This window comes from Metarhizium brunneum, chromosome 5 (genome assembly GCF_013426205.1).
Source record: "Metarhizium brunneum chromosome 5, complete sequence".
NCBI lineage: Eukaryota > Fungi > Ascomycota > Sordariomycetes > Hypocreales > Clavicipitaceae > Metarhizium > Metarhizium brunneum.
This window is the reverse complement of record NC_089426.1, coordinates 1,364,303-1,388,765: the sequence shown is the minus strand read 5'-3', so window position 1 is coordinate 1,388,765 and position 24,463 is coordinate 1,364,303. Positions and strand designations below refer to the sequence as shown.

General features: G+C 54.7%; 7 protein-coding genes and 1 non-coding gene across 8 annotated transcripts; 4 read left to right on the top strand and 4 right to left on the bottom strand.

Moving 5' to 3' along the window:
• Positions 1–343: 343 nt before the first annotated feature.
• Positions 344–3,668, top strand: FUB8_2 (Non-canonical non-ribosomal peptide synthetase FUB8; the record flags this gene model as incomplete). The annotated part of the gene is made up of 3 exons (XM_014685582.1): positions 344–1,304; positions 1,373–1,448; positions 1,508–3,668. 3 exons carry the CDS (start codon positions 344–346, stop codon positions 3,666–3,668), a joined length of 3,198 nt encoding a protein of 1,065 aa, XP_014541068.1.
• A 176-nt stretch (positions 3,669–3,844) lies between these two features.
• Positions 3,845–4,831, bottom strand: SHB17 (Sedoheptulose-1,7-bisphosphatase; the record flags this gene model as incomplete). Its single annotated transcript, XM_014685581.1, has 1 exon — positions 3,845–4,831. One exon carries the CDS (start codon positions 4,829–4,831, stop codon positions 3,845–3,847), a length of 987 nt encoding a protein of 328 aa, XP_014541067.1.
• A 1,342-nt stretch (positions 4,832–6,173) lies between these two features.
• On the bottom strand, positions 6,174–7,388 carry G6M90_00g085080 (uncharacterized protein; the record flags this gene model as incomplete). Its single annotated transcript, XM_014685580.1, has 1 exon — positions 6,174–7,388. The coding sequence occupies one exon, from the start codon at positions 7,386–7,388 to the stop codon at positions 6,174–6,176; it is 1,215 nt and encodes a 404-aa protein (XP_014541066.1).
• Positions 7,389–7,951: 563 nt separating this feature from the next.
• G6M90_tRNA00000095 lies at positions 7,952–8,035 on the bottom strand. The gene has a single exon. It is a non-coding gene; the product is annotated as a tRNA-Ile (tRNA).
• Positions 8,036–8,637: 602 nt separating this feature from the next.
• Positions 8,638–9,534, top strand: G6M90_00g085070 (uncharacterized protein; the record flags this gene model as incomplete). The annotated part of the gene is made up of 1 exon (XM_014685579.1): positions 8,638–9,534. The coding sequence occupies one exon, from the start codon at positions 8,638–8,640 to the stop codon at positions 9,532–9,534; it is 897 nt and encodes a 298-aa protein (XP_014541065.1).
• A 677-nt stretch (positions 9,535–10,211) lies between these two features.
• On the top strand, positions 10,212–11,003 carry G6M90_00g085060 (uncharacterized protein; the record flags this gene model as incomplete). The annotated part of the gene is made up of 1 exon (XM_014685578.1): positions 10,212–11,003. The coding sequence occupies one exon, from the start codon at positions 10,212–10,214 to the stop codon at positions 11,001–11,003; it is 792 nt and encodes a 263-aa protein (XP_014541064.1).
• A 1,182-nt stretch (positions 11,004–12,185) lies between these two features.
• Positions 12,186–12,329, top strand: G6M90_00g085050 (uncharacterized protein; the record flags this gene model as incomplete). The annotated part of the gene is made up of 1 exon (XM_066131265.1): positions 12,186–12,329. One exon carries the CDS (start codon positions 12,186–12,188, stop codon positions 12,327–12,329), a length of 144 nt encoding a protein of 47 aa, XP_065987383.1.
• Positions 12,330–22,142: 9,813 nt separating this feature from the next.
• On the bottom strand, positions 22,143–22,340 carry G6M90_00g085040 (uncharacterized protein; the record flags this gene model as incomplete). Its single annotated transcript, XM_066131264.1, has 1 exon — positions 22,143–22,340. The coding sequence occupies one exon, from the start codon at positions 22,338–22,340 to the stop codon at positions 22,143–22,145; it is 198 nt and encodes a 65-aa protein (XP_065987413.1).
• Between the last annotated feature and the right edge of the window lie 2,123 nt (positions 22,341–24,463).

The window sequence follows — 24,463 nt, the reverse complement described above, 5'->3', positions numbered from 1 at the left end:
GGAGCGTTGCATCCCGCGCTCAGACGTCGCAGATCAGCACAGAATGGAGCACGAGAAGTGCGTTTCGAGACGGTGTTAAGCGGCCTTTGACAGGCTTGGAGGTGAAATGCCATCGTTGAACCGATTATTGCCGGTCGTTGGAGGTTATCAGAGTAAAATATTGGCTCTTGAGTAAACTATATAAACCAGACAAGTCTCGCAATAAGCCTCTACAACTCACCTTTGAGCCATAATACCAAGCAAAACCAGAATTCACCTCATTATCAGCACTTATCAGTGACGACGAAACATCACTCCATATAGCCAACCACCCGACACTATTCGATAGAGATACTATATCCCGATGGCTGCTACCAACGGCACCAACGGCATCGATACAAAGTCGAAAACACATGCCCCTCGCCTGTTAACCCATGTCGTGGATGAAATCGCTGCTTCTGAACCCTCTCGCCCATTCCACTTCCAGCCCAAGACGAACAAACCCGAAGATGGCTGGGTCCCAGTAACCTTCAAGGAATTCGCCAATGCCATCAACCATGTCGCGTACATCATCGCCGAGACTGTCAAGAAGGACAGCACCGACGAGTTCCCGACCCTTGCCTACGTCGGGCCCAACGACGTCCGCTACGGCATCCTAGTCCTGGCCACCATCAAGGCCGGCTGCAAGGCGCTCTTTGTCTCTCCCCGAAACAGCATCGAGGGCCAGCTATCGCTATTCGAGAGAACAAACTGCAACCACGTGTGGTACGCCGAGTCGTTCCATCTCACTGTACGAACCTGGCTCTGCGAGCGCAAGATGAAGTCATGGAGCGTTCCGCCCCTGAAAGAGTGGCTCCAAGCCTCTCCGTCGTCGCCGTTCCCCTACACCAAGACCTTTGAAGAGGCCCGCCGGGACCCCTTGGTCGCTCTGCACACGAGCGGCTCTACCGGTCTCCCAAAGCCCATTGTCGTCAAGCAGGGCGGCTTTGCCATGGTAGACGCCTTCCGGGGTCTGCCCGAGTACGTGGGCACCCAGTTCCAATGGAAGGTCATCGAGTCCTCCGTAAGCAAAGTCTTTGTACCAATGCCAATGTTTCACGCGGCGGGACTTTTTTTCGGCATGCTGGGCCTGGGGATATACTCTGGGGTGCCGGCTGCTCTGCCGCTGCTGGACCAGCCGCTCACGCCAGACTTGACCGTCAAGTGTCTGCAGTGCTCCGGAGCCGACGCGGCCTTCTTGCCGCCCTCTATTGTCGAGGAGTTGAGCTTGATGCCCGACGGCGTGGAGGAGTTGAAGAGGATGAAACTTGTAGCGTTCGGTGGAGGTAAGAAGACGCCTGACTGGTGCGCCGATGACAAAAAAGGACAAAAATAGCTGACTGCCGCCGCAAAGGAAATCTCTCCAAGACAGCCGGTGATTTTCTCGTAGAGCAACGCGTTACTCTAACCAACACCATCTCCTCGACCGAGTATGCCGCCTCTTCCGTTGAAGCCCATTCCCGCACATCTTGGCTAACCGTGCTGGCAGGCTCACTCCGTATGCCATCTACTTCCAGCCCAATCCCAAGCTGTGGCAGTACTTCATCTTCAACAGCGAGGTGATGGGCGCTGACTGGCGAGTGCGTGACGCTGAGAACGGCATCTACGAGCTCTTGATTCGTCGCAAGGATCCCAAGGAGCCGCTCGACCAGCCCTTGTTCTACACGTTCCCCGATCTCACGGAGTGGTCTACGGGAGACCTGTTCAAGGCCCATCCCACTCTCAAGGACCACTGGATGTACCACGGACGAGCGGACAACATCATCGTCTTTTCAAACGGCGAGAAGCTCAACCCCGTCACCATCGAAGACGGCCTCGTCGGACACGCCGCGGTCAAGGGCGCCCTGGTCGTCGGACAGGACAGGTTCCAGCCCGCGCTGATACTGGAGCCCACGACGCCCCCCAAGACTGACGAGGAAGCGCACGCCATTATCGAGTCGGTGTGGCCCTTGGTCGAGGCGCTGAACAAGGAGACGGTCGCCCACGGGCGCATATCCAAACAGCTGGTGGCGCTATCCGACCCGGACATGCCCTTCCCACGCGCTGGCAAGGGGACGGTGCAGAGACAGCAGGCGGTCCGCAAGTACAAGGACAAGATCGACGAGATTTACAAAAAGGCCGACGCGGTCGACGCGGAAAATGCGCAAGCCATCGACCTGGGCAGTGTCGACGCCGTCCTGCACTCTGTGCTGGAGCTCCTCACCGGTCGACTGGGCGTCAAGGGCGTCGAACCGGACACCGACTTCTTCAGCGCGGGCATCGACTCCCTGCAGGTCCTCAGCTTCTCCAAGCTCCTGAGGGCCGGCCTCGCAGCCGCGGGCGCCGAGGTGGACAATGCCGTTGTCGCGCCGCGCGTCATATACGCCAACCCCACGCCGGAGCAGCTGGCAAAGTACATATACTCGGCCACGAGCGCGGATGGTTCCGATCAAGACGCGCAGGGCGACAAGGAAATCTCCATCCTGCAAGACCTGGTGTCCAAGTACACGGCCGACCTGCCGGCCCGCCGGGGCGACAAGCCAAAGCCCCTGGAGGACGGGCAGGCGGTCATCCTGACGGGCTCGACGGGATCCCTGGGCGCGTACATGCTCGACATTCTCTGCAAGTCGCGCAACGTCAAGACGGTCGTGTGCCTGAACCGCGGCGCAGACGGCGGCAAGGGTCGACAGCCCGGGGTCAGCGCAGGCAGAGGCCTGGCCACCGACTTCTCCAAGGTCGAGTTTCTCGGCTCGGACCTCTCGCAGCCGGATCTCGGGCTGGGCGCGGCGAAATACAACAGCCTCGCCGCCGCGGCCGACCGCATCATCCACAACGCCTGGCCGGTCAACTTCAACATCAGCGTGGCCTCGTTCGAGCCCTACGTCCGCGGCGTCCGAAACCTCATCGACCTGTCGGCGGCGGCGGCGAAGCAGCTCCCCGTCGTGTTCCTCTCCAGCATCGCCACGATTGGCAACTGGACGGCCGCGGAGCCGGTGCCGGAGCGGCGCCTCGCCGACCCGTCCCTGGCCCAGATGGGCTACGGGCTGTCCAAGCTCGCGGGCAGCCTGGTCCTCGACGCCGCGGCCGAGACGTCGGGCGTGCCCTGCGCCACCATCCGCGTCGGGCAAATCGCCGGCCCCCACGGCCGCGAGGGCAAATGGAACCCGCAGGAGTTCCTGCCCAGCCTGGTCGCGAGCTCCGTCTTCCTGGGGGTCCTGCCGAGGGAGCTCGGCCCGCAGGACGTGGTGGACTGGATGCCCGTCGAGGACGTCGCCGGCCTCATCCTCGACGTCGCCGGCGTCACGCAGCGCCGCGACGTGGCCGACATCAGTGGCTACTTCCACTGCGTGAACCCCAAGACGGCCGCGTGGGCGGACCTGGCCGCCGCCATCAAGGACTTCTTTGGCGGGCGCATCCGGGAGCTCGTCAGCATGGAGGAGTGGCTGGCGGCGCTGGAGGCGAGCGCCTCCGACACGTCGAGCATCGACAGGAACCCCGGCGTCAAGCTGCTGGACACGTATCGCGGGATTGCGGCGGCCATCAAGGCCGGACAGGCCGACCATGTGTATCTGGAGACGGCGCGGACGGTGAGGCACAGCAAGACGGCGGCCAACCTGGGCCCCGTCACGACGGATCTCATGCGCAACTGGTGCGCGCAGTGGAACTATTAGACGGCGCGGCATTGAGGGTCTGTGAGGAAAAGAAGTACAGAGAGCGCTTTGCAACAGGAAAGGCGGAGAGATGCTGCCTTGGGTTTTGGTTTATAGATTGCTTCCCGACCACGGTTGGCCACATGTATAGACGCCACGTCATAAAACTCTCAGCGTAATAAAACAAATTGTGTAAATCAAGACAGCCCCAGCTCGCGCTTCGCGTGCTCGACATCCTCGGCCGTGCCGCAGATCAGCCCGCCGCGCAGGTCGCACTCGGCCACACCCTCGGCGAGGACGTCGCGCCCGTTCACAGGATCGACGGCCCTGCCCCCCGCGCACTCGACGACCAGCGCAACGGGGAAGAGCTCGTACAGCTTCCGCAGCTTCGCTCCGCTCCGCGCCGTGACGGGCGACACGTAGACGCCGTGGCCCTTGACCAGGGCGTGCACCACGTCCGGGACCAGCCCGCCGCTGTACCGCAGGGTGTACCTGCTCCGGATGAAGTGCGCCACCAGCCTCATGTAGCCGTCGTCGTCGGCGGCGGCGCGCAGGTTGGCCGGCGCGAAGTACCGCGTCGCAAAGGGCGGCGAGGCCAGGCGCACCGCGGGCCGCACCACGTCGTGGCCCTGCGCGCCGGCGTCCGAGAGTCCCATCTCGAAGCACGCCGGCTCGGCGCCGGGCGTGCGTATCGCCACGACGGCCGTGGTGCGCGGCCCGTACACGCCCAGTATCGCGGCGACTTGCTTCTGCGACGGGCGCTGCGAGAGCGCCGAGCGGCCCTCCCAGATGCCGATGATGGTCCCGACGCTCCAGTTGGGCGCGATGATGGAGCTGCCGTCCAGCGGGTCAAAGGCCACCGTGTAGCATGCTTGCTCGTCGTCGTGGACGCGGCGCTCGACGGGGTCCTCCTCGCTGCTGGCCGTGGCGACGGACGGGCACGCGGCGAGGGCGGCGCGGATGATGGCCTCGGCTGCGACGTCGACGTTGAGCTGGTCGTCGCCGAAGGCGTTGGCGGTGCCGGCGAGCGAGACGTGGTGGGCGGTGCGGAGGGCCTGGCCGACCTTGGCGATGGCGTCGAGGAGAGCTGGGATGAGGGTTTGTCTCAGGGTTTGGTGAGAGGCGTGTGGTGAGGCCTGGCACCAAGTTTGGAAGGCGCTAGGTTCCGTGTCGCTTTTTGACATTGTATTGTGGTGGTGGGATTTCTTTTTTTTTTTAAATGTACGTGAAACGGAGGCAGGTTTGCTCAATGTTGGGTGAGCGCACGAACGATGGCGATGAGTGTGATGAGTTGGGTTGTGGAGGTGAGTGAGACTTGAGTCGTCACTTGACGATGGACATAATACCGCACCACCACGAGTCTCCATAAACAGCACTGAGCCCACAGCTCAGTGAGCTGCACCACAACCACCACTCTGCCGGTTTGTCGATTTTTTTTTTTTTTGATGCGACTTTTTCCTTGGTTGTTGGCCTTTCGCGCCTTGTATATCGTCATCTGTGGGCTGTTACGCGGAGGTCACGTTGTAATACCCTGAACCTGGCGATAATTACACAAGGGCTCGAGACCTAGTTGAGGCCTTGGTGTAGGTCGTGGTGACTTTATCTCATGTTAGCGAACTTTGGCAGAGTCTAGTCCATTAGGGACATCACCTGCGAAGAGCATAAGTATTGATTGTACTTACCATATGGCTATACTAAGGAGTAAGTCTAGAAATAGGCATCACAAGTCCGTTGATCCCTTTCCCAAATAAAAAGCATCGTTATTATTCCTCCCTGTTTATCCTTAAGCCATCATAAATATGAAATCATGATATAAATAGCCCCTCCGCAATGAGGGGGAAAACTATGACACAGAGCTACTTTTTATTGACTAGCTCCATCTCTTGAGCTAGTGGATTTGACGCATCGCGATGCGTGTACGCAGTGTTTTTTGAATTGTGTGTTACTGTTTAATTAGCTAGGTACGACTATTAATTGTGTTACTAGTGGGTCCTGGTGATTAACTAGCCTTTTTTTTATATTTTTTTTATTAATAATTTAATGATATAAATAGCATCGTCTAGAATACGCCTAGCAAAAACTCGGCAGAGTCATAAACCCCAGAGTCTCCTACTTTCAGTAGACTTGCCGGCATCATCCTAAGGCAAGCCGTGCAGTTCACTGTACCACTTATTCCTATACTCGGGATCATCCATCTTCTACCTGCCCGGGGTGCAAGGGCCCTGTTACCTCTACTTTCTATAGCCGCGCATAAAAATTAAGCCATATTTAATAATTTAATTCTGAGGGCAAAAGTACAATAAAAAGACAAGATAAATTAGCAGAAAATAATACTTGGTTATCTTTTTAGCCAAGTTGAGATAATCCAGTACTAGAAACCTTTTACACCTATATAAAGGCCCAGAAACAACACCGTATCAAAATCACTGACTGGTTCCGTATCAGCGGGCGGAGTTATTGTCATTAGTCAAAACACCACAATTAGCCGTACTTTCCTTCAACCTCGTCGCAAAAGTCTCCTCATCCTCATGGCCCCTGTGCATGGACACCCGCATCGCCAACAGGCACAATAACCGAATAGCTCATCGGACTATCCCTTGGCTGCACCCCCGTCCCCAGAAACAGGGGCGTCATCGTCCCGTCCTCGGAGAAATACAGCTGTGGCCGCTCCCTCCTATAAAAGGTAATAACAGACCCGTCGACGTAGCTAACATCGGTACTAAATGCCAAAGTTCGGCTGCCAAAAGTCCACGGCCCCTTGTAATCACGCGCCCAGGCATGTCGGCCAACCTTTGGTCCGTCTCCGAACCCGCCCTCTGGCTCAAGCGAATGCAGCAGCATATGATAGTTGCCTCTCTTGTCGCGCCAGACAAACGGGTCTTCGTTGCCATTGGGGAAGACGGGATCCTGCTGGACCTTCTCGTAGGGGCCAGCGTAGCCGGTTTCCGATATCGCAACATTGATGAGCTCTTCGCCAGAGCAATTGTACGGACAGCCACGGTAGGCCAACAGCACTGCCGGGGTGTCGTCATCAAACCGGCCGTGAATTCCATAGCTTGTCTTGGAGAAGAGCGGGAAGGCGGAGGGGTTTGTGACGTCTGCGTCCCAGCCTCTGCCGTTGTTTCCTTTCAAGATCTGGCCTTTGGGCGTCCAGCTCCTCAGGTCGCGGCTGGACATGACAGCGATGCCGCTCTCGCCGTTATTCGTGTTTCCAGCTCCGCATGAGAAGTGCTTGCTTTGGCATGTATCGGCAACGTCTGTCGGACAGCCAATGTGGTACATTAACCATTCTCTGTCGGCAGGGCTGTACACGACCGTCGGGTTGTGCGCAAAGGTGCCCTGGACTTGGGCGGCGAACTCGTACGGTCCGGCGGGACCAGAACGAGATTCTGCTCTGATGATGCGACTATACGGTGCCCAGTAGTCGAGGCCGCAGCCGTGGCTGAACTCGGATACAAAGAGGTGGTGTAGGTTTCGTTCCAGGGGGTCTTTCACGATGCTGTTGCACCAGGATGATGTCCCTTTGGCTGTCTGGTTATAGCCATTGTCTAGTTTGGCTGGGCGGACGTCGAGAATACCGCAATCGTCTCCGATCCAGCCGTCATCGCAACGGCAGGCGGTGTCACGGCCGCAGACACCGTTGAGGCTGCAGTCTTCGTCGTCGGTGCATTTCTGGTGTGAGAGACGGGGAAGAACGATGGCGAAAGCAAGAAGCTGGGCGGTGCGATGTATCCCAACCATGGTGGGTTTGACTCTAGTTATTGCAAAATATACAAGTGCTTTACCAATGCCCAGCTTTAAGAGTTTCGACAGCGACGTGACAGGAACCGCCCATTCTTTGGTCCGATCCTGATTCCTCCATCATTTGACACATCTCGTGGGGGTCACTGGCTCAGTGACACATTTGACATCCCGTCGGATATTTAACAATGATGCAAGTTGTTGATCCTTGCCCAATAGAGGAGCTTGTGCAGGGCATGATGGTTGTCATCGTAGTTGTCATGCTTGTTTGTGCGGGGAAGCCCCAAGTTTGAACCCAAAGCTGTAAACGCGTGGGGTAGAAAGAAGTTGGCGGGCGGCGGTTGAAACGGTCACCTGGTGGGTTTGTGCTGCGAGGGTTGCGAGGCCTCAAGAACCACTGTCCCAGGGCCGTATATTGAATGGGCTAAGGGCTAAGAACGCTTTACAAGATAAAAAAAATGGCACTTAGGGGAATGGAACAGAAAAGAAAAAGTCATAATGGCATTATTCCTCCAATGCAAAAATTCAAAAAGAATAGCTAGAAAGCATCGTGGAACGATCTTTGCTCCCGGCAGGGCTTGAACCTGCGGCCTCCGCATCACTAACGTTTATTAGTACGAAGCTCTAACCAACTGAGCTACGGAAGCTTTCCTGCTTATTGGTAGGTCGGGCGCTTATTAATATCTAAGAAGCATGATAGCACACCCACGGACTTCCGAGCTAACTAGCCAATCACGTAATTGGCTGTTCTTATTATTATTCAGCCAGAGGGGCAGCATGTTGAATCTTTTTATGACCCAATCACAACGTTTCGCCGTGACAAATCCTTCTCTTGTCAATCACCGTGCCGGGAATAAAGCATCATTGAACACACCTTTGAAACTATTCCCGCCGTTGATTCCACACACCTTCACCTTCGAATGTCAAACGCCGTTCGACCTTCCAGATTCCTCATTGTGTCAAGCCTTCTCAAGTGCTAGGCATCACGAAACGCCGAGATGCGTAGCTTTCTAATAGATCAGCCATCACAAACCCTATTCAATATTACAAATGACATGATTTGCTCCCATTCCGTGGCGTCCGTTGTTTACTTATAAGCCGTGCCCTTTGAAACAAGATGATTTAACCATCGGCAGCAACAACAGTTTTTCAGAATCAGCACAAACTAACAAAACCAGCCCAACAACAATATTAACACCCTGAACAAGATATCTTATCACCCAACTCCATCAACACCACATTACCAGCAATGTCGGCAAACACATCCACCGCCTTCGTCGAAGCCAACGGCGCCCAAGTCTTCTACAGAAAAGCCGGCCCAAGCAGCGCAGACGCACCCACCGTCCTCCTCCTCCACGGCTTCCCATCCTCGTCTCACCAATTCCGCAACTTGATGCCTCTCCTCGCCGCCCAGGGATACCGCGTGCTCGCCCCAGATCTGCCCGGCTTCGGCTTCACCACAGTCCCCGACAACTACACCCACAGCTTCGACAATCTCGGCACCACAATCGACGCCTTCGCCTCGGCCCTGTCTCTCCAAAAGTACGCCATCTACATATTCGACTACGGCGCCCCCACCGGCCTGCGCCTGGCCCTCAAAAACCCCGAAAAGGTCGTCGCCATCATCAGCCAGAACGGAAACGCCTACGACGAGGGGCTCGGCGCCGAGTTCTGGGCCCCCGTGCGCAAGTACTGGGCCTCTGGTGCCGACGAGGACAGAAACGCCCTCAGGGGCCTCCTGGAGTCGGACGCGACCAAGTGGCAGTACACGCATGGCTCTCCCAACGCCGGCAAGGTGCAGCCGGAGGCGTACGCGCTCGACCAGGCGCTGATGGACCGCGTGGGCAACAAGGACGTGCAGCTGGATCTGTTTTACGACTACCGCAGCAACGTGGCGCTGTATCCCAAGTTCCAGGAGTACTTGCGCACCTCCAAGGTTCCGGTTTTGGCTATTTGGGGCAAGAACGATGTCATTTTTGTTCCTCCTGGCGCTGAGGCGTTCAGGAGGGATGTGGAGAAGCTCGAGGTGAAGCTGCTGGATGCTGGGCATTTTGCGATTGAGACGAATGAGGAGGAGTTTGCTGCTAGTATTGTCTCCTTTTTTGAGAAGTTTCAGGTATTTGGAAGCCGTGAAAGAAAAGTATAACGCAAGCGTAACAAACTGGACGAATATCTTTCTCAGGTTTCGTACCTGATAGCCAGGCTGTCTACGTTTACAGTTGGGAAGCAACGTATTACTTATGTCGAGTATCTTTGTTGACGAGGAGCTAGGCAAATACTGTCGAGGCACGGGCGCAGGCTAACTGTCGTGTCTATCAGAATGCTCGAAGATAAATCACAATCCGTTCATATTCACTAAGCCGGCGGGGAATAATCCTCACAGTGACTCTGTATATCTAACCGAGTGTAACACTGTTGGCACCTGTCCACAGACTAGACAGTTCAGTACAAAAGGTTTGATCTAGACATCTATTATGCAACTCCATCTCATACGCAGCCTCGGTTTGATATCTACGAATGACTCCATTACACTTCTCTTACGCCATCCCTTTCTTCCACTCACAAACAGACAGCCTTGAGCTGCCGCATGTCCGTCATCTCACCAAGTTCCATTCACCGATTCACAAGTAGCTCAGAAAGCGTTCACCCCCTGTTCAGCCAGAAACCACGGCCAAACCACCAGTCACACACCAAACCTCCATCAACGCCAAAACCTCTATCAACGTCGAAACCTCCATCAACGCCCAAAACCCCCTTCACAAACACTTCCCTCGACAAGCAACGCCGGCATCACTCCCTCATCACCCAGCGTCACAAGCTCCCATGGACACTCCCGCCGCGGCCGCAGCCACAGACATGGCCCAGTGCGACAAGTGCAAGAAGTGGTGGCCCGGTCCCAAGCTCACCCGCTGCGACACCTGCTTCACAAAGACCTGCCTCCGCTGCCAATGCGAGCTCACCGGCGGCCTACACCCGCATGTCAACGACTGCTTCGCCTTCCCCAACAACCCGGGCGTCGCCTTCGACCCGCTCCTCCGGCCGTCGCTCGCCGCCTTCTCGCCGCGGCAGGGCCTCCTGCAGCCCATCCAGCGGCCCTTCACGGCCATGCTCGAAAGGACGTGGATCCGCGACCGCCCCAGGGAGGACACGTTCCGCCTCCTCATCGACTCGTACCGCCTCCGCCTCCACGACGCGTTCCTCTTCGAGGGCCAGACGAGGCCGGGCACCATCTACAGCGGGGGCGCCGACTCGCAGGGCGACTTTGTCCAGTCCTTCCTCCGGGTCGCGTGGCAAAGGGGCCTGCTGCCGCCGTGGTGGACGCAGGAGACGCTCCTGCAGTGCCGGGACATGGGCATGGCCGACTTCCAGTTCCACTCGCTCCGGCGGCAGCTCACACAGGCCATGGTCGTCGACTACTACCAGGACGCGACGTTTCCCACGCAGCTGCGCCTGTTTGCCGAGGACGTCGTCGGCGGGGGGACGTGCCTGAAGAGCTGTCGCCCGTGCCTCGACGCGCTGGTCGACATGGAGGACGACGAGGCCGGCGGCACGAGGGTCTTTGACTGGAACGCATACAACACGGCCTATGTTCACCAGGACTGGGAGCGGCTTTGAGAAGCGTCGCCGAGCGGTGCTGTCAACCAACAGGGCGGGAAGTGCTGCCTGTGTCGTCTCGGGGCCATTGTAGCAGTCAGAGCAGATAGGTCCTTGCCTGCACTCAGGCCTATGCTGAATATACATCAATACCTTTTGCTTCCGAGACTCACCGTTCCAGCAAGCGAGTTGGCGCCTAGGGACTTCCCATCAGGCTCTCTGGTCCCTCGAGGCCATCTGATGCCAGACCAGTCATGTTCCCGGGAGGCGACGTGGCCGTCCGACGTACGCCCTCTCCCGAGAGCCCACGCGTGATGCATCCAGGCCAACGCATCAGACAATCTTACCACCCACTTCTTGGCCGTACTCCGTACTCGCCGTTATGTCTCTGCGCTTCTTCCATCCGCCCAAGCCTCACCCTTGGCGCGTGCGCAGTCGTCGACCCCGGCCTGCCAGGTTCTCGGCGCGTCCAGACCTCGCCGAGAGCCTCAACTTAGAATTCCGCGAAAAAGACGACTCCATCACAGAAACACTGGCGACTGATGGCTGAAGTAAATCCTCCGTAACAAACTTTCCCACACGCCTATTCAATGAAACCCCGAAAAATTAAATGGACCCTGCCGCCGTGGTGGACGCAGGAGATGCGGTGCCGGGACATGGCAATACTAACACACAAATTATTTCACAAACACTCAACACTCAACACGGCATCCAGACCGCGAGACCCGACGAGACCCAAGCCCCCTGCCCCCCTTCCCAGAGACATTCATGTCGACACGTCCAGTATAACCTTTTACACATGGCCACACAAGGAGACGTGCGCACCTCGAATTATACTCGCATGGCCACCGTGCCTTGTCACGTGTGGCTGCGCTTACACGCCATGCATGAACGTCAGGCAGCCATTTATTGGGTGGCTGCAACCCTGCATATCAGTAAATAAGTTACATACTAGTTCCGATGCACGGAGTACAAGACACACGGTATTCAATCGCGCCCGGCGCCGTTGGCTGCGGTACAATAGGCGCTGGGAGTGCGGGTTCTGGTTCGGGGTTCGGTGGCCTCGTCATATTGTCCCGAAGCTACAGCAAGTAAGACACAGTATAATAGACGGCACAGCCAAATGAAAGTCAAATCTAGCCTTGGCATAACAAAACAGCCGCAAGCTGCAAAAAGTCCGCGACTGTCCGTGGAGAGACGGCGATGCTGGGCGTCGCAAGCCGTGGCGCAGGCTTATTCGATATCCCTCCAGCGCCGCCAGCCTTTGGCGAGGACGAGCGAGTTTGGAATCGAACCATGCAGGTAGCCAGGGAAATCAATGTCACCTGCGAGGTCCATAATGCCTAGTGTTCGAGATGGTTTGCGCGTCACAGCACGTTGCGCTGCGTCCTGTGCGTGCAACAAAAACGGCGCAAAGCGTCAGACATTGTCGCACGCCGTCATTTCTTCTTCACCAGCTGGCTTCAAGACCAGTCAAGGCAGTCTTTTGTGAAGCGAGCGCTCACGAGAGGCCCAGAATGGCGCCATGCGCATGCAGCGCGGCCCTGGTGACTCCCTCGACACCTTGGCTGTCCTGCCACAAAACGCAAAGCATCTTGGCATCCTGGGCAACAACGATTAATTAGACACAGAGCAGGCCGGTGATGTGCCCAATTCTTCCGAGCGCTCCGGAATCGGCTCCGATAGCCCTACACAAATTGTCCGTGGGCAAGAGGCCCGGAGTCTGGACCATGACCCATGGCGAGCAAAAACCACCAGGTCGACGGAGGAGGGGCGTGTGAGTGTGAATGGGCAAGGGCAAGGGCAGCCAGATTCTGATAGATGAATAAAACAATACTGCATGTGTGCTCGGCAACAAGCCGAGAAGCAACCGTCTGCCATTCTCGCTGGCGCATAAGAGCACGAGCTTGAGCGCGGTCCCGGGTCGAGACTCAGTCTGGAACAGACGGAGAAGCACCGCTCCTCAAAGGTCAACTGGTGGTAGAGTCGAGTCAATTGCCGCCCGTTATCAGGCAATCAATCAAATCAATCAAGCACCAAGAGGGGCGCCCGGTTCTACAAGCCACAGGCTGGTCTGGACACAGTCGCCATTTGCTTCTTTGTGGAAGCGCAAAATCGGACCCAGGTGTTTCAAGATACAGAGTACGTCCATGGTAATTGAAAGGTGACCATGGTAAAACCCATCAAGAGCTCACACTTTCCTATCCCATCATTGAACGGGACATTAAAGTGGTGGCTGTCGATCCTACCAATGCAAGCCATGTGTTTGTGGCCTGACAGAAAGTGGACAAGTGAAACATGAAGTGCCGATCTTTGGGGATCTAGAACGTGGGATCCTGTCGGATTGGCAGACTGTTTTCTGACTCGATCTTGTCCAATTTGCAGCCCTGCCGTCAGGGAGCTTGTACTCGGGACTTTGTTTTGAGTTTGTCTGATGTGAGAATGTCTGGGTTGTAACTTGTCTCTGGCTGTCAACTGCGACTTGCGCCCGCTTCGTTACTGACTGGCTCTGTCATTTTGAAGCCCCTGTTTTACAGACTGCACATCTGGAGTACAGTACTACCAGACCTCACATAGTACTCTTTTCGACAAGGGTGTGCGACTTCGCCTTACAGTGAGTGCTGCTTGCTAGCTCTTCTACTGAAAATCCGTGAGCAGCATCTCGACACAGCAGTGATAAAAGCAACACTCGAAAGTCCAGGAGATCGTACACGATGGACTCATTTACCTCGGAAGTCGGCGAGTACCTCCTACTGTTCCTCGTACTGGCGCCAAAGGCTATCGTCAGTCTGCCCAAAGCCTAGCTGTATAGAGGCTCCATGAGTCAAAAATACAATACACGTATACCCAGAGTCCAGTAGTAAAACAGCCAGGCAAGGAAGGTCACTGAATCAACACAAACCGAAATGCCTCAACTTCCAAGGGTAGGGTTGTTGTCGCATCCTCATCCACCAATTCAGTTGGCAAGGGGGTGCCCCGTGGGAAGCGTAACCGGCGAAAAGCATATCCCATGTCAAGAACGGCAGTGTGGCTTTCTCCAAAGGGGGAGGGAGATTTGGATATGTCGGCGTGCCACCTTTTCGGCAGCTGTCATGCACAAGAGAGGCGGCCTTGTGGCCAGATACTGTTCAATATCATTATTACTGCTCGGCAGGGTAGGGCAACATTCCCGGGGCGAATATCTAGCAGCCCAGTTAGCAGCATAGGAGCGGTGCAAAACACGACTGCCTCCATGGCATGGACCACCAGGGTTAATTCACAGATACACTGTTTTCGTCTATGGGAAGGCAGATGTATGCCGGGATATTCTAGGTGCTCACACGGAGTAGATATACGGCGCAAGTCCGTACCAACCAAGCGGTCTGGTAGAATATCGTCGAATTCGATATCACTGTATCGTCGGTCAGTTCGAGCCATGTGAAGTCTTTCGAAGCCGCCTTTTGTTGTAGACTTGGACACGAACGGGCTGCGGCAATGCTCCCTACCGAATTTGCTGATCAAAGTTCGTTACGGGTAGATTGACCAAGGAACTTGCGAGTCAAATATTCTCTGTACGGATTCACAGCTTTAGCGGATAACCTCCAGCATCAACAGCATCTACCGGCGTGCATATTACCCAGAGACAGGATTTCTACTTGACCAGCCCAACGGCCAAGCCGCAGCCTCAGCCTCAGCTCGCAGCGGTTGTAGGTGCCACCGAGGCAGACAACAGGCCTCTCGGATTTGGCCCACTGTTCGAAGAGATAGTAGATAGTAGTCGTCTCGCCAGAAGTCACCTCCGTGCTGGGCACCAAGTACCATTGAAGCTATTTTCGAGCGGGTCGCATGCGACATGAGTAAGGGTCCTTGATAGTTGATGTGTTTTTCCGACGTGCTTCACCGATATCATCTTCTCTGGCGAGGAAATTCGAGAAAGCACATGGTTACGTGAGACCTTCCAAGTTGATGCTCCTGGAAATGTGGAAGTTGCCCCAGAAGATACAACATTGAAAGTTTACGGAGTACTCCGTAGCCTCAGCCTAGCTGTGACAATGGCCAAGTGTCCAACATTGAAACCAACAAACGGCACTGTATGTTTCTGTCGCTGAAAGTTGCGCCCCACCAAACTAATATCTCACCTAGGTAAAGTTCCTGAGACAGAAGAGTGCTTGTGAGAACCGGTTGCCTAGAATCCCTTTAATATCAAAAAGGGCAGTCGCTTAACTTAGCTGTCTATGTATGCCGGGGTGGCCAGATCGCGACGGACACCAGACCCTTTTTGGTCACAATGGCTTTGGTGGTGAAACAGTGCCAGAACAGCCAGTTGACATTCTATTACGCGTCGTCTTCTGCCGTACCTAAAGCAGTCCGAGAAATGCGACAGGCTGATGAAGAGAGAGGAGGGAGGCAGTTGGAATCAACTAAGAACCGAGCTTTCCGGGCAAGCTCCCGAGCCATTCTGCCATGCCAAAATTTGGGAAAGGGGGGGGATTCGCCGTGTTTCCCGGGCATCCACATCGAACCTGGATGGAGTTGCGTCCGTCTCTGGAATGCTACTGATGAGTCAGACTGTGTCGCGACGGTTTCTCACCAAGATAGTTTGACTCACCACGACAAGGTTCAACCCATTCTCGCCAAGACCAGAGAAGACAAGCCAGATTAGCCTGAGTAGTAGGTGAAACGGACAGTAGAAGCCTCGGAACCTTCTCTAGGAGTTCCGTAGTCGTGCTGCGACAGTGTCACTCGAACATCTACTAGTACTGCCTGTTTGGCAACCTGCCGGCTTCAGCGACAAACTTCGCGCCAGCCAGGGGTTTCTTGGCTCTAGACTCACCATCAGCCAATCACTGCTGCTAGAGACGAAGTCTCTTGCTGAACCACTTCATCACAGGGTGGAGATTGCCATCTGTTCTCACTGAGCTAGGCTCACCTGTCCATTGTGGCGCAAGGAGATAGGCACAAGTCAGGGAACATGCAATTAAGAGGGAGGGAGGAATATGGAGTCTCGTCAGCCAACCACATGTACAGCCACTGTATGTATGTAGGGCTGCCGGCAAACGCTTAGGGAGTTAGCTTAAGCTAGAAGCTCGAAAGTATGAAGAGCTTTAAATGTCTGGAGGCTAACATGGCGGGGAGCTCGAGTTTGAAGCCACGCATGTCGCATCGTTCACGGCGTTAGAGTCTGCGCCTAAAGGTGTTGAGCTGTGGCGTGTTGTTTTGGCTAGATGTTTCGATTGCGGCCTTCCGGTCTGAACTTTAACACTGGGAAGACAGCTGAACTTGGTGAAGAATGCTGCCATTGAGCCCCCGGCACCCCCTAGAAAGAAGATACTAACGCGGTGCGTAAATAGGTTCGTCTCTTCCAAGCCTAAGACGCTGCTCGTTAGGTCAGAGACTGGTAGCCATCGTGTTGTCAGGTTGCTTAGTTCCATCCCCGTTCCGATCCCTAGCGCTGAGCTTTATGGGAAGAATTGCTCCGGCAAGTTGGATGCCATTCAATGTTGGCTTCTGGGTTTCAACGGAGCTGATGTCCGTTGCTATAGCACTATTTTTGAGGCATATAGTTGAGGCTTGAAATGCCGATTGGTAGTAGTCCTGATAATGGCATGATGAAGCATTCAGTAGTATTCAATCAAATACCTCTGGTGCAGGATCGGACTAGACTCTCCCCGCATATAGTATGTGGTAGTTGGCAAAATATCAGTGTTGACAGTAACATGTAGACATGCTGATAGGCATGTCACTCTTGAATGCCGCCATGTATGTACTTAAGTATCAAATGCAACCTAGAGAACGGGGTGGAGTACTTGGACTATCAGAGACGGGACGAGTTGACCATGCAGCGACGCCTCAATCGGCCCAGTCAGTCAGTGCCTGGAGACTTCCGCAGGCTGATCTTTGAAGAAATCGACCCTCCAAAACTGTTTGACTGGCAGCCCCTTCAAATCGACGTCCGATCGACATGTTCCAGTGACAAGCGCTCTTCTTTGGCCCGTCCGTAACTGATGCTGCACAACCCTGCTAGACAATTGTTCCAGTTAGTTGCCAGAAGCGTGGCAAAAGCATCGCTGATCTTTTGCACATCGACGATCTGCTGCGGGCACTAAGGAATCCCCGCTGGCATCTGACAAAGCCATCAGACTGCTGCCCATCTGTGGATACAGGATGAGCGTCCCATCCTTGCAGAAGCTACCGAGTATTTGGAGGGAATTGGTGAAGCATCATGACTTGATCCTGTCACAAAACCCTCCATGAGTTACGCTCTCAATGCGGCACTGGGGCTTTGCACAACATCCAATGGTGCCTGTAGAAAGGTCCGCATGCCCCGCAGCTTGCATGCTACTGGGATCTAAATTCAAACCCCAGGCCATCCGCCTTCACTGACGATCTGTGGAGATGAAAAAACGTGGTTGGGCCGGGGAATTGAAACGGCTAGTTGGAGGATATGGATTCTAAATGACTTTCTTGATCGCATCGACAAGAGTCATTGACTTCTGCTGCGGCTTGCAGATCTCGACCGAGCCGGCGGGATACTTTGAGAGATATTAGTAGTATTTGAAAAGCATAAGTCACAGTGTCACTCTGAAACGAGTTGACCCGGACAAGTCAACGCAAGCGAGCTGTCATATCATGGATTGTGGGACGATTGCGATTGATCCGGAGACGGGGGCCTCCATATCTAGCCTTCGCTCATGGAATGGCCGTCATGACTCCTCTATTCGGCTGGTGAAAGACTTGAGGACGGCTCACTGAATGTCAAAATGCATGGTTGATCCATCTTGACACGTAAGGACACGCGAGTTTGTTAAGCAACGTTTACCAAGAGCGGGAGGCTCATGCCGCTGGCAAAACTGCGCCTTCGGCCTCCGCTCGGGCTTTTGTTTGACGGCGTAATTCGAAGAGTGCTTCAGGCATAACCCGTGGTAGAGGCCGACTCTGTCACGGAGCTGATGCCGACAACTTGGTCCAACCAGACAGTATGTACTCCTTACTCCGTACATCAGCCGTATGATATGCGAGTGCGGAGTACTAATACCAGACAGAACTGGCAGCATGGCGCCTGGCCCTAGTCCATGCATCGTTGCTGTCTTGGAAATACACATGTGCAGTGTAAATAAAGTCGTACTACTACAGCGCTACCCCGGTGCTCGCAGAACTGTCGCTGCCGTGGCTGGCTTTTGTCGCCGCCTATTCAATCATCCCTGTGCATACATTGAACGAGTTACCGCGCAGTAACCCATCGACAACGAGATGCTCGTCACGAGCAAAAGGCATCAATTGACACGCACGTCGTTCGATTGAATCGAAAGTGTGACATATGTACATACAGCATGTCTCTTCTTTGACTGACCGTGAGTCCGTGACTGACTGGTATTCCCTGCAAAGGTCCATCCTGGCTTCTTGGAAGACGTTGAGTTAGGATCGGAGATTTGCAGGCCCATCAGGAGTCGCCGATGAAGCCGGTCCACTTCCAAAGCCAAGGCCTCAAACCGACGGACTGGTTTTGCTAAAACTGGCAGAGTACATGCATGTACTGAAGGACCGAAGCTAGCATCAAGGCCTATGTACGCCAGAAGGTCACAGTGCCATGGAGCCCTTTGCTTGCATTGATGAGAGGGTACCATGCAAGTACCGAGGTGAACCCAGGCCCCCGCGTCTTCATTGAGGGGTGTGTCACAGGGTGCTCAGACATGGTGCTCCAGCTTGGTAAAGTAGCTTGACAGGACTGACTGACCGTACGGAGTACGGAGGTTTTGATGCGTATGCGGACTTCAGTGGTGACAGCATGTGCTGTGCTGTTCCGAGCTGCGCATTATTGATGGCTGAGGCGTGATGTCTTCATGGCATTTTCTTGGCTGGTGACTCAGTCAGTCCATGCCGGTCAGCCTCAACCAATACGCGTTTCTGTGTTGCACGGGTTTAAGGCTGAGCCATTTGGCAGCGGCATCGTGTTTTCGCATCACCCACATGCTGACGAATGTGCAAGCGGTGGGCAAAAAACCGAGACATAAACTGCAAGCAGTCATCTCATACTCGTCACCGAGCCGCATGACCTTGCTCGATGTTGGTTGAACTGCAATGATACAGTATCCATGCACCAAAATCAAGAGCGGCTGACCGTGCTTGCCGTGTCACCATCACTAACCGACATCTCTCCGTTGTGAAAAGACACAAGTAGTAGCGGTCTAAAAACGGACAAGGACACGGCAATTGTGTTTCTGGGCTTCTTAGTAGGTCGCTGGAGATGGCAACCCCATGTGCCGTCATCGCGTCATTGCACTCATTCCTCCTTTTCGATTTATGAATTATGACAGTATTCTGGTCACGTTGTATCCAATATCGGCGACGGAAAAGCACATGTGCCTTCCTACCAGGACACATGTTTACGCTGCCGCTGTCGGCACGGCAAAACAAGCAGGCATTTTCATAGGCCTGTTATTGCCGTCGGCTCTGGCACGATGCGTCGGCCTCGTTCCAAAGCTGTCCGGTATTGTGAGTTAGAACGACAGATATGGAACTCAGATTCTTCGTAGATATTGCCATTCGGTTAGATTGCTCCCGAATTAGCGGCGTGCTGGTGTGTATCCCATATCTGTAACGGTAGGCGCACATCAACATACCGAGGGGGACATGCGTTGTTGCTGCATGTCTAAAACGCCAAGCTGATGACTGCATTATCCAATGCGATGTTTGTATCATGTCACTTGACGAGTGCTGCAGATTGTGTATGTCTTCAACAGTTTGCAGCCTGCGAGACAAACTAAGCCCCGGAGTTTTCTCCGTTTGAACGTCATGGTGTTTTAGTCGAGCGAAGGTGGTACTATGCAGAAAATGACTCCAGCCTGTGTTCAAGCCATTCGAGATGGGTTGCTGGGCTGACGCGCCGTCCCTAGAGTACCGTACATCGAGGGATTGACAAGACGACTACGCAGTAAGGGTCGCCGGGTCTATACTCGTTCGTAACTCGCGTTTCAACGCCATTCCAAGAGCTTTCGCCTTTCAAATGTTCGACCAGTTCCAGATCACAGGCAGCTGCAAGGGCAGAAACAGTGGCTTCTAGCGGACTCCACTGTCGCGAAGGGGAGGCCATTGAGGCTAAGCGTGAACCCAATGCCAGCGACATTGGACGGACAAGGCGGACTCATGCCGTCCCGTTATATCCACTCCCTGCCCGAGCTCTCCGATTCGGTAATCTCCTGCTCGGATAAGTTCAAGGCTTCGTTATTACGTGCTGGGGCTCGAGGTTGCCAGATGCTGGCCTTGGTCGCACCGGGCTTAGTTTGCCTTTCCGCATCACCAAAGGCTAGACTCGTCATCCACAGGCCGTGGCTAAGAAACGTCTGGACGAAGCACTCCAGACTTCCGAGGGCAACTAGACTGACTGGAGCGTACGGATGACTGGGGGCAATCGGCAGCTCTATGAAGACGATATGTACGGAGTATGTGTATTCCAAACGGAGGCCCCGGAGTAGTATGTTTTTGCAAGAAGCTGCAGACAGGGCGACAGATATCTGATGGTCTGCGGATACAATTCAGTCTTCGAGCTTCGTGCTCTGGGACAATGGGCCGGCAGCCTAATGACTCGATTGTTCTGCGGGAATACATGCATCTGGCTGCTGTTCGCTACCATGCACCAAGCGTGAAAGCTGCCTGGCTCATGCCAACACTGGTGAACTAGTGAATAATAGAACACCAGATCAAAGAGGTCCTAGGCCATTCTGCTCTTGGTTGTACTCGCGGAGGACGCCGCAACGAACCAATGGTTCAAAATAATGTCGTAGGTGGGCTAGGGTGATGGCAGAGGGGACTCGGCAACCCTGGCCCCCGGCACACCATTTCTGTGAACTTTGTACTCGGTACCCTGCATGCATGCTTGGCCGCCCAGTACTCCGTAATGTAATGTAGCGCATTCCAGCATGTTTTGTTGGTAGCCTGCTGTGGTACGCCAAAGGCATAACGAACTGGGCCCGTTGGGGTTTTGAAGCAATCTCCCCAAGTGGAAGAGAATATGCCTCCACTGGAGAGCCCGGCAAGGCGAGCCCAAGGTCCAAGGAGTTCTAGCCCTTGGACCACGGCGAAAATTACGGAGGCTGCTCCGTAACATTGCGACAAGACTTGGCTGGCTGCTCAGGGCAAGGCGTGGGTGAGTCTGACCAGAGTCGGCGGCTTTGTTTTGAGTGCGGAGTTCCAAATGGCTGCTGCCTGCTGTGGTCTTGGCCGGCGCCCAGTGCCCAATGTCGCAGAGTTGCTATGCTCGTGTACTTGCATAAATGCCGCCTACATGCACATGCATGGACCTGGAAACTTTCTTCCCTGCCTCGAGTCTCGACAGTGTCGACACCCCCGAACGCGCCGGGCGCCCCTCCCCTTCGCTGCCCCCACTCCCACCCCTCCTGTACCCCACTACATGCATCCACCCCGTCAAACTGCAACTTCGCCCTGCAAAGCCGCAAGCCACGCTACACTGCGGTACCCGTACACGGCCACAGCCGATGCATGGTATTCACATCTCATGGCGGCCCAGGCCCTGGCCAGGGCCAAGGTGAAAAAGTGCGTGGAAGGGCCGGCCACCATCGACGATCAAGCCGTGCCATCTTGAGAAACGGCCGTGGATCTGCTGGCCATCCTCAGACCCTATTTTAATTCTGTCTCTCCAGCCCTCCCGGGCGCTACTTTAACAAGGCCGTCCCTCCCCGTCGCCAGCTTTCCCTCGCAAAGACCGCACACCCCTTTCCTGGAGCTAATAGACCTGGTCTGCTTTTCATCCCCAAGACTAGGACTCTTTTTTTGGCCTTAAAGCTGCCCGACGCCCGGTTCTTTCTTACTCCTGAAAGAAAATACAAGTCCTGGCCCTGGTCATATGATTGTCCTGCCTCAACAATCACCCTTGACCTGACCACGCTTACGACACAGGGACCCTAGGACCCCTTCATCTGATCCGCAATATCAAAACGCCGCTTCGATTGCAGCTCTTTCGTTGCTTCCAAAAGCTTAAATCGGGAGATTGTTTTTGCAAAGCGTCGGGCCAAAATCGACCAGGGGTCACTGAAACTTGGGTTATTTCCCTGACAAGGCGGCCGACTCGTACACCACTCCCAGCACTCTACAAGCATACACACGCACCACACAGCCTGCCAACTATATAGATACCGCCATGTCCTCCGCCGGCACTATCTCATCTCAACGCTTTGGATCATCCTCCTCGGCCTCATCAGAATCAGGACTATCTACCGCGTCTTCCTCCGCCACCAGATACAGACACAGCATGGACTCCTCCGCCCCTCGACCATCAGTTGCCTCGGTTGAAGTTCTACGCTGCATGCGTTGTGCTCGCTCAGTCGAAGCTACTTCAACTGACGATGTCAGCTCCACCGGCATGGTCCGCATCGCCCACAACCTCTACTACTGTGAGCGTTGCGCAAAGATGGTCGGTTACAAGTAAACCATCCTTGGCGACAGCGCCTAGGCATGGCAAAAGGAGAGAAAAAACCACCCTTCTTTTGTTTGGATCGAGCGAATGCGACACGTCTTCAGGATAAGCGAATCATGACGACCCCCTTTTTGTGTGTTCTTTGCGACTGGTCATTTGTGCGTCCACAGACGGCGCAAAAGACGTGTTCTACAAATCACACAAGGCCCTGTTTTGTTTTACCAGCGAAAATATAGAAAGGATACCCCCCAACATGCGTTACTACTTCCACCCGACAGGCAGCTAGCATACAGACGCTACATGAAGCGTGTTTGGCCGCTGCTCTCTCGAATTACAGCCTGACTAGTGTATCGACACGAAAAACTCAAAGTACGGGGAATTGACTTCCCCGACAGCTGCGATGTATTGCCGAAACTTGCCAACTAGAGGAAATCCCACCGTACAGCTCAGTGTCAAGTGTCAGCACTCGCTCCGGGAGACAGTAGCTGCATCTACCAACATTGTTCAGCACGGATCTCAAAGCGCCAAAGTTGAAGGGCGAACTGGGCCACTGTTTACGTCGTCGCCACGCCAAGCATATCGACAACCTTGGAAGAACAGCTCTACGTACGGCATCGCTCGCTCAACGGCACTCTGGTAGCGTCACAGAATTTGGTGCACACCTGCACCCAATGGCATGGTAGATGCTCGGTCACTTTTTTTGTTTTTTTCTTCTTCTTCTTTTCTTGATTGCGGGACCGAAAAAACGCCGCAAGCGGCCAACAGTTGGCGGACGGGTGCGCATATATTTGATGTTTAACTTGGCCATGTACCAACATGTATTTGAGAGGCGGCATTTGGCATACAGCCTGACTTGATTGACACAGGTCTGCGGGGTTTTTTGTTTTGGCAGAATGAATTGGGCGCGGGCGCTGGGATCCCGACAGGGCGGACTAGGAGGCTGCTGTGCAGCACATCTGGCATGAGCGTATATGGATCAAGGTAGATAGACACAAATACGATACCACAATTGGCTACATTGCCTGCAAAAAAGACACAAAACAACAACAACAAGAAGTTGTCAACAACAGTGTTTCCCCCCTGTGACTAGTCCAGCTAGGTCCCGTTGATGGAAATGTGCCAGCGACCAGGCCACTTCGTCGCCCAGCCGAGCAGGGTTCCTCCCAACCGTCAAGACAACGTGGTTTATGCACACATCCCCAGCAGACACACGTCGGCATTGACGCCTCCCCAACGGCCCGGCCTCATTCTCCCTCACAGATGATTGACCCAAGCCTCCGGGTCCTGTGTTCCTGCCTCCCCTCTGGCAAGCTGTTCCTGGTCGAAGATTCCTTGGCAGAAACAGTGGAGCCCCCAAATTCGACTCTGAAACGAACCACCATGTGCAGCCTGGCCTTTTTCCCAATGTTCAATCTTGTCAGGGCCGCGCCAATCAGCCTGTGGGGACGGACCCAAACGGAGGGGCGCGCCATGGCGTGGTCAGGCAATCGCAAGCAAAGGATAAAAGTGCTACTACTAGTAACAAATGCTAGTTGTATCGGGAGTCATTCATTCGAACGGACGTGCGCTGCCGGCTGTGAATTTTTTCTTTCTTTCTTTTTGTCCTTCGCTGCACTGCCCAACGTGGCTTAGTCGTCGGGCCATCAATGCCCGGGACTTCATCACCCCGTCCGTCAATGGGGCTCCAGACGGGTTCGTTCCCTCCCCGACATCCGCGGATGCTGGGGCCTGTTAGTCGACGAGAGCCCAGGCGCTAGTCCTCGTGCGCCCGGGCGACAAAGCACTACAACAGGACAATGATATGAGCACATGGGCCTTTCTTTAAGGTTGAGCGAAAATTCCAATGCTTCAGCTGTCTTTGTGCACGCAGGGTTCGCGTTTTACGACATGAAGAGCGTTGAGCCCAGCTGGGACGGTCTCGGCTCTCGCAGCGCCTCGATAACGGGGCGGCTGCGGGACAAAAAAGCCCCGTGCCGCGCGTACCTGTGGCCGTGCGTGTCAACTGGTCATTTTCGCCTTGGCCATGCTCTTTTTCTTGTCTTTATTTCCGCCGTCTTTCGGCTGTTGACAA